The sequence below is a fragment of the Heterocephalus glaber genome, unplaced genomic scaffold (genome assembly GCF_053883595.1).
Source record: "Heterocephalus glaber isolate CG9 unplaced genomic scaffold, H.glaber_assembly_v1.0 deba00001673, whole genome shotgun sequence".
NCBI classification, from domain to species: Eukaryota; Metazoa; Chordata; class Mammalia; order Rodentia; family Bathyergidae; genus Heterocephalus; species Heterocephalus glaber.
The window spans coordinates 7,164,100-7,172,804 of record NW_028258410.1 but is presented as its reverse complement, the minus strand read 5'-3'; the positions used below and the strand labels follow the sequence as shown (position 1 = coordinate 7,172,804).

The following is an 8,705-nucleotide window of genomic DNA, read 5'->3' as shown; positions in this document are numbered from 1 at the left end:
GGCACAGGGGAGGATGCAGACAGGACTGAGACAGAGATAGCCCTGGCCTGAGGTCCTGCCTGGTATGGCAGCCCCGTCCCTGGGCAGGAAGGATGTCTTCCCAGGCGGGCGCCAGGCAGTGGGTTCCACAAGGAGACCCAGCTCTTAGCATCTGCCTAGTGCTGGGAGGGGCCGTGCTGGGAGAACCTGCCGTTGTTGGGCATCGATCCCACTCATGTCCCCTCTGACCTGCTTGTCCTAGACCTGGGGACTTGCCCAACTTAGAACTTGCTCCCAGCTCAGCCCCTACTAACCTGCCCTGACACTTCAGGGAGGAATTTCAGGGAGCTTCCTGCTCTCCCCTCCTTACGTAGAGGGCCAGACTGCCACCCCACATTGCCTTGACCTAAAGGTGGGGCAGACCCAGAATAGGGGCTATATCCTGGCCCTGCGAATGTCACTCTGTCCAGTGTCTGTGTGTGTTCACAGGTGTGGCTGGGGTGGGTGCCTGAGGGGTGCCCCAGCCCAAGCAGGGATGACTCAGGGCTATTCACACGATCCCTTTCGTCTCCTGCCTGCCCAGCTAGTCTGTCCCTGTCCTCTCCAGTGTGCGCTGAAGTTCTGAGTCCTCTGTGCTCTGATGCAGATGAGGGGAAGTGGCCCAGGCGCAGGTCGCCTGCAGAACAGCTCCCTGTTCACCCTCCCCACACTGGGCACCCAGCCCAGATGCATGGACACACACCCTTCCAGCCACAGGCTCACTGCAGGTCTGTCACATGCAGTCACCCACATAGATGGCCATGCTGGGAGTCTCATGCCTGCGCTCAGGCTATGTGAACACACCCGACATGGGAGACAGAGCTGTGGGTGACTCTCAAGGATCAGCTGGACAGCCCAAGGTGTATGCCTAGGGTTGCTGGGTAGAACAGGCCCTGCCCCAGGGAACACAAGACCCTGCTTCCAGCTGAGACTTGCTGGGCCTGGGAGTGAGTGTGCAGGGTCTATTTCTGGGGTGATGCTCCAGCCTTCCCTGGATACCTAGGATACTCCTTTGAGAAGGACCAGAGGGTGTGGAAAGGGGTTCAGTCCTCCTGGGAGGGTCCCAGGCCACTGTGATGGTGCTCCAGAGCTGGGAGACCTTGAGGTGAAACCTGGGCCTCCTGCCCTGCTCATTGACCCTTTGTTGTTGCTGAGACAGGCTGGATAGGTCACCCTGAGGAGCAGAGTGGGTGGGGTGCGCTGCTCCCCTTCCTGGGAGGCCCCAATGGGGTCCAGATGCTGTCTGCACACAAGTGTCAGCCTGCAGGCCTCCTGAGGGGATGTGATGAGCCATGGGGTGTGTGAGGGGCCTGCTAGGTGACAGGGGAATGCAGGCCAGGAGGGTGGGTGACAAGTCAGGGGTAGGTTCTGGAAGGAAGGCAAAAGTCACAGGCTCAAACTGGGAGCCAGGCTCCTTCCAGAGGAACGGGACAGCAGCGCAGGGCTCTGCATGGCAGTGCCCCTCGCGCAGCAACCACAGACACAGGTGTGCAGAGGAATGGCCCAGGCATTTTATTGCGGCCCTTACCCGGGAGGGACCCAGCTCCTGGCCCCTCCTTTACAGCAGACATTATTGTTCCTTGTATTTAAAAGCCCTTGCTGCATGGATGCTGGTGGTCACTGAAACGTGTAAAGGTTTAATTAAAAATTAAATATATTGTATTATGTATATAAAAAAGGCAAAGTAAAAAATACAATCTGGTTTTAGAAATACACGGCAGGAAAAGGATTAAGTGCTTCCAAAAGTTAACCCTGACAGGGCCAGCCAGCAGGTCCCAGGCCTGGGCTCCCGGGAACAGCCCCGACCCCCACTCACCCCTCAGGGCCCCGGGAGGTGGGCCGCCCAACGCGAGCGTCCAGGCTGTCCGTGGGACACGTACATCTGAGCGAGGGAGCGGAGCGGCAGGGCCGCAAGGTCGAGGTGGCGCAGGAAGAAGCGCTAGGGCAGGGGCGCAGGCCTAGCCGGAGATGCAGGCGCTGTAGTAGACAGCGCTGCTGGCGTCGGACAGCGCCGAGATCAAGCTGCTCTCCTCCGGGCAGGACATGGCACGCGGGCCCAATTTGGCCAGCGACACGTGGTATGGGAGCGCCGGGGCATCGGGCCGAGTCCGGCTGCAGTTTAGGTACTGGTCGAACTCGGTGAGGTCCACGTCGGCCCACAGGTCGGCGGCAGGCGCCAGCGGCTCGGCGCCCTCCAGTGGTGGGGCCTCGGGCGGCGGCGACAGCGGGCTAGGATAGGGGCCCGGCGCGCCCAGGGCCCCGTAGTAGAGGCCGGCGAGCTGCGCGGCGGGGAGCGCGGTCCTGAGCGCCTCCGGCACGGGCGCCCCGTAGCAGCCGCCGGGGTCCCGGGCCAACTCGGGCCCGTAGGGCGCGCGGAAGGCTCGCAGCGCGCAGTCCTCGGGCGCCGCGGGCGGGGGGAAGAAGGCCGCCTCGCCCGGCTCCAGGCCGTCCAGCGGCGAGCGCTCGGGCGTGGGCAGCCCCAGGCCGTCGAGCTCGGTGGCGCCCAGCGGCGGCAGCTCGCGGAAGGCGCGGGCCGGACCGGGCGCCGCAGGGTAGGACTCGGGCGGCGGCGCCAGGCTCGGGAGCAGGAGGCCAGGCTCCAGGCGCCGAGCTTTGCGCGCCTGCTTCTTGCGGCGGGGCCGGTACTTATAGTTGGGGTGGTCGCGCAGGTGCTGCACGCGCAGCCGCTCGGCCTCCTCCACGAAGGGCCGCTTCTCCGCCGCATTCAGCTCCTTCCACGCTTTGCCTGCGGGCAACGGCACGGTCAGTGGGGCGCCGTCGGGCGCACGGTCGGGCTGACCCCGCTGCGCTCTGCGCGGCTCGGCCCCTCCGCCCGCCCGGGGGCGCCCTCCCAGCCAGGCCCGCTGCTCACCCAGCATCTTGCTGAGCACTGCGTTGTGCAGGTCCGGGTTCTGCTGGGCCAGCCTCTTGCGCTCGTCCTTCGCCCACACCATGAAGGCATTCATGGGCCGCCGGATGCGCAGCTCGTCGGCCGTCGGGCGCTCCCCGCGGCCAGCCGAACTGAGGCCATAGCGCCCGGGCTCGGGGCTGTGCGGCGGGCTGGGCGGAGAGGCGGGCGCGGGGGGGAGGCCGCGCGGCTCAGCGGCGGCCCTGGGTCCCGGGGCCCATGCACAGTCGCGGCGGGCGGGCGGGTCGTCCTGTGCGCCGTAGCCGGGCGGCGATTTCTGCATTCCAGCTGGGCGCGGCCTGGGCGGAACGCGGCGCGGGAGCGCGGGACGCAGCGGGCACTGCAAGGCCGAGGCCGGCGCGGAGGGCGGACGGGCGGCGGGGCGGCGTTGGCTTCCAGGCGGGCGGGCGCCCAGATATAGCGGCGCGGGGCCAATCGCGATGGGGCGGGCGGGTCCAGGCGGGGCAGGCCGGGCTGCCCCCTCCCCGGGGGCTCCCTTTCTTCTCTGGCCGGACCCGGACCCATCGAGCCCTCCTGGGCACCCTCCTACCCCCGCACCGTGTCTGAAGGAGGGGCCCCGAATGGGCAGGGGCCTCTGATGCGGACGGGGGCTGGGAAGTAGGGGTCCTCGTGCGGGCACAGGCTTGCAGAGCAGAGCCGCTGTCCCACCCCGGAGCAGACCCCCGTAGTATCTGGGGGAGGCGGCAATGCCCAGAGACTGCGCGGGAGGAGGAAGACTTATTTTAGCATCAAATTCTTGGGCGGCTACTTGCCCTTGTGCCGCACCTAGGGAAAAGCGCCTGTGCTTTGGGGGGTGTTCTGTCCCCCAAATCCTCCACGTACAGGCAGAACTCTCAGTGCTGGGTCTTCCAACGCCTCTGCCAAGACTGACCCCGAGGTTAGAGAGGGTGGGCCTCTCCTCTCACCCACTCCCAGTCCAACTTTTCCACAAGGAGAAGGCAATCTGTAGTTGCAGCACCCCTGGCTACATGCCTGCTTCCCAGGGCCCATGAATGTTGGGACCCCTCAAGCCTCCCATATCTGGCTCCCTTGTCTGTCCCACGCCACCATGGCAGGAAGCGTGAGGCAGCTGGACAGGTGAGGCCAGGGAAGGCAAGGGGCACCAGTTTCTTTCCTGGTGGCCCCTCACTTGGGCGGTCCATTAGCAGTTGGAGGGGCCTTTTATTTTCCCTTTGTCCATTGTATCCTATTGGGCTCCAGAAGCTACTGGCCCTCCCCAGGGAGGTCCTTCTCCCCTCTGCTAAGTGTGGTTCTGTTAAGGGAAGGTTGCCAACTGGGGTCAGGACCGCCATCCCACATGCATTCATGGCCTGCAAACTCTGCTGTCTCCTTTACTGTGGTAGGGTACCTACCCCTGAGCCTTGGGAGCGCCATGGTTTGAGGCCACAGCTATCCATGACCCTCAGCCTGTGTGGCCTCTGGTGGCCCTCTAGATCACAAGAGGTCCCCCTTTAGGAATGGGATGGGTCCTGCAGCACCCCCACTGGCTGTCCCTAAACTGTACCCCTCTCCCCAGGGCTGGGTTCCATTTGCCTCCACATACCCACCTCGAATTCTGGGCAAGGTCTTAGCAGGAAAGGGCTGGGTGTTCTGAGTTGGCGTCCAGACCTCCCCCCCGGTCCATCACTGGTACTAGAGCTAACACACAGACACTGAACAGGGCTGGTGCATCAGAGCACTTGGAGTGCTGGGGTGGGGTCTCCAGCTTTTCTTAGGCTGGGAATAGTGGTGAGCAACAAGGTGCATAAGTTCACAGGCCTCTGCCAGTGGTGCAGCTCCATTCAGCCAGGTCTCAGTGTGGTGGGTGGATGGAGCCAGCAGGGGAGGTAATGGAAGTTGGAGCTGTGAAGAAGACTCCAGGTAGGGAGTGGGACTAGATGCCCGTGCTAGTCTGATCTCCTGCCCAGTAGCACTTGGCAGTGGCTGCCTGTGTCCCATACCTTTATGAATGAGTGCAGTCTGGGGTCTTGAAGGCTAGGGTTGGCCAAGGCAGGAGATCCCTGGGGCTCTGGAAGGGACCTCTAGGGTCCTTTGCAGGAGCACCCCTATGCATGCACGCGTGTGCACACACACGCACTAACACACGCACGCAGGCACACTGGGGTGGATGTGGAGATCCCTGGAGGTTCTAGCTGGTGCCCAGAGTCATCTTAGTGCTCTATCCACACTAGCTGGGAGCATCGGCATTACCTCACCTCCCTCACTGCAGCTCCTCCTGTGGCCGCCTCCCCTGGCACCAGCCAATGGCCCTTCCTCTTGGCTGAGCTGTGGGACTCAGGTGTCCGGCTGCTGTCATGTCCTGTGAACTAGGCTGGGCAGGAACCTGCTGGCATCCTCCCTTCCCTCTGCAGGGTCAAGTGACCCTCCCCTGCACTGCCTGGCAGGGGTGAGGATGGGAGCCCCACTGTCCAGATGAGACAACAGTTCAGGGGGAGCTGCAGTCAGCAGGGTGGCCCTGACCCTGGAGCCTCCAGCTGAAAGGGTTCCCTAGGGCTGTGTAAGGCCTGGTGTGGGTGTGGCCAGTGGTGCTGGGGGAGGGGCGTCAGACGTGAGTGTCACATGTCTGTGTGTGGTCTGCACGTCTGCCTCTCTGTGGGGTGAGGTGGACCTAGTGCTGGAGGCTGCCCAGGGCCTTGGGAGCCAGACAAGTTGGATTCTCCCATAAAGAGATGGGGCTAGGGGTTCAAGCTCAGGGGTCCTGCTCTGGAAAGTATGGGCATCAGCACCCAAGGGAAGGGACCCCAAGGCTTCTCTGGCCACTGAGCTGAGATCCAGCTCTGTCTAAAGGTGAGGCCAATTCATGAGTCTAGGGGTATTTCTCTGCCCCTGGAACTTCAGCCTCCCCTGGCTCAGGCTCACTGCCGGCCACCCTTGGAAGAGGGCCCTGTCTGTAGGCCCAAGCCTCAGCGGGTGGAGTAAGGAGCAGCCTTTTTGTGTAACTCGGGGCTCGCCTGTCTGTTGCTCAGACGCTGCCTTCCCTGCTATCTACCTACTCCTCTCCTTCAGCCTGGACTGGCCCCCAGCCTCCGGGTGAGGCCTGTGAAGGCTGCTGGGTAGTTCCCCTCGGTGGCTCTGGGTGGGGTCTGGTTCGGGTCGGCTCTGGGCTGGGGGTGGTAGGACCTCCCAAGTGCTGCCCGGGTACAGACCTCCCAGGCTCCCACCAGCCCAGCCCTGGCGGCTGCAGGAACAGCAAGGCTGGGACCAATTACAGAATCCTGCAGGGCCTGGCCTTTCCCGCTCCCAAAGCGTGGGGCTGGAGGGGTGGTCTCCATCACATGCGGCTCCAGGTGGAGGAGCACTCTGGTCTGCGGAGACCCCAGCTCCAGAGCAACTGCCTGGTTCAGACACTGCTTACCTCCCACCTCCCTCAGCTTCAGGCCTGGCTGGCGGAAGTGAGTCTGAGGTCTTCCTTGAGCTACTGCAGCCAGTGCCTCCAGGAAGGACACCTGATACCTCAGGTTCAAGTGGCCCTGTGTGCTTCAGCCAGTGACAGATCTGGTTCAGGTGGACACTGGCCTGAGACCCTGTGCCCTCCTGCTCTCAGTTCTCCTGAGCACTGGGCTTCTGATGCTGCCTGTAGTCTTGCTCCTGAGAAGGGGCTGATGGACAGGCACACGTGGTGTGAGGGTGCGAGGAGGCGTAAGTGGGTGCAGTGCTTTCAGATGTTAGGTTTGGTACCAGGGTTCACATGCACAGCTCACTACAGTCCCAAGAGTGCCACGTGGAAATGGGTGTCAGCGCGGGCACTGGGAGGTCATTGTGTCTGTCGGGTGCTGACCTGGAGGACGGGACGGGGTGTAGCTGTGCAGAGGCCTGCGGATGGGGTCTCTGCTGTGTGGTGGTGGGGGGACTGTTAGGTCTAAGGCTGATGCCAAGGGCATTGATTGGGCTCACATCTACCTTGGGTGCTCAAAGGCCAGCAAGACAAGGCAGGACTTCTCCATGCTGGGGACACAGGCTTGTGAGGTGGGCAGCACACTTCTGCCTGTGACTGCAGCATGACTGTGAATGACGGCAGACACACTATGGACAGTCAGGGGCCCAGTGTGTGCAGCAGAGTGGCTTCTGGGGTTCTCCTGGGGCCCAGGTGACATTTCAAAGGCTGTTTCCCAATTCAGGATATGGTGTTGTCCGAGGGGACTTAGGTACCCTGGGTGCTACGACAGGCTGTGCCCACTTTCAGGGCAACTGGATGAAAGCTGGGGTGTCAGGAAGGCCATGTGAGTCCTGGGGCTATTGTGCAGTCTTTTGGGGCTGTTCTGCTCTTGGGGGTGGTTGTAGGGCTGTGTGTGCCCTCCAGTGCTGCTGCATGCTGTGTGGGCCTCCCCAGCAATGCTGCTCTGCAGGGGCTCCATGGGAACCAGGCTGGGGAGCTGGGTTGCTCTGGATTTCCATGGCAACAACAGGGCGGGGCCAGGAAACAGCAGCTCAGGAAGGAAGGCTAGCCTCAATGCCTGAGGAGCCAAGGGCCAGCCCTGGCTGAGCAGGCGCCATTCTGTCCAGTCGCCCCAGCTGCTGGCCCCTGCTCCTGCTTAAGTTCCATTGGCCCCACCCCTGGCTCCGCCCCCCTGCCTCCAGATGACCGGCCATTGTGTGGCACGGCTGCCTTTCTTTGGTTCTCAGTGTCCAGGGCCTGGGTCTGTAGGTGTCTGGTTCTGTGCTCATGTGTGCCCTGGTGGCCTTGATGGCTCTGTGGGGGCACCAGTAGGCTCTCTGTGTGCCTGTACGGTGGGCCTTGTGTTGGACCCTTAGTCCTCTGGGCCCCTGGGAGCCAATGCCTGTCCTGGCCAGCCCTGGGCTACCCTGGCCCCTCCTTCCCCTACCAGACTGGGAAACAGGGAGAGAGGGAGGCAGGGATCAGAGAGGAAGAACACGCCCAGGTGGTCTATTGCCCACCTGCCAGTTGGGCAGTTGGGTGGGAAGCCTGAATCTGTCCTGGTTTGGGTGACTAGCGGCTTTGGCCGGAAACTGTTTGAGGCTGCAGCTGGGCTAGGGATCATCCACCCTCTGCTCAGACAGGAACTGTCATGCATCCATCCATTATTACTGAGCACCTGCTGGTTCAGACCCTGTTCTAGGAGGCAGGGATTTGGCAGAGAACAAAACCAAATCCCTGCTGTGGGAAGCATCCATTCGAGTGCGGAGAGACAGAAAGTAAACACATCCCAGATAAGTCGGAATTTGAGGTTCCGGGTATGGGGAGGGGACTGTGTATGGGGTGCTCCTGGTCTGTCTTTTCATGAGGTGACTTTTGAGCTACATCTGAAGTAAATATGTGAAACTTGGAAAGGAGCCTGCAGGTGTGAGGAAAAGCAGGGAGTGGCAGCTGGGGGCAGCTGGGAGGCAGAGGGGACGAGGGCACAGTAGGATCTGGAGAGTGTGTGTGTGTGTGTGTGTGGCATGAACTTACTGGGGATGGAACCCCGGACCTTCACACTGAGCTACATACCAGCCCCACTCCCCTTTTAAAAAATTTTGACACAGGGTTTTGTTAAGTTGCTAATTGGCACTTTCAACCCTCCTGCTTCAGCCTCCCAGAGGGCTGGGACTTACAGGAGGCTGGGTCTAGGATTTTGTTTCATTTTGCAGTGGTGGGGATTGAACCCAGGGCCTGTTGCAGGCTAGGAAGCACTCCACTCCTGAGCTATACCCTGAGCCCCTTGGGAAGACTTTGAGCAGAGGGTGTGATCTGACTTGGCTTTCCACAGCCTCAGCACAAGCTGAAGGACTGGATGAAGCTCCTTCAGGGGGCTAGGCA

The 8,705-nt window shown here is 62.0% G+C and overlaps 1 protein-coding gene across 1 annotated transcript; it reads right to left on the bottom strand.

Moving 5' to 3' along the window:
• Positions 1–1,507: 1,507 nt before the first annotated feature.
• Positions 1,508–3,329, bottom strand: Sox18 (SRY-box transcription factor 18). Its single transcript, XM_004841125.3, has 2 exons — positions 2,891–3,329; positions 1,508–2,764 (listed from the first exon to the last, which is right to left on the bottom strand). The coding sequence occupies exons 1-2, from the start codon at positions 3,207–3,209 to the stop codon at positions 1,977–1,979; spliced, it is 1,107 nt and encodes a 368-aa protein (XP_004841182.1). The 5' UTR covers positions 3,210–3,329; the 3' UTR covers positions 1,508–1,976.
• Between the last annotated feature and the right edge of the window lie 5,376 nt (positions 3,330–8,705).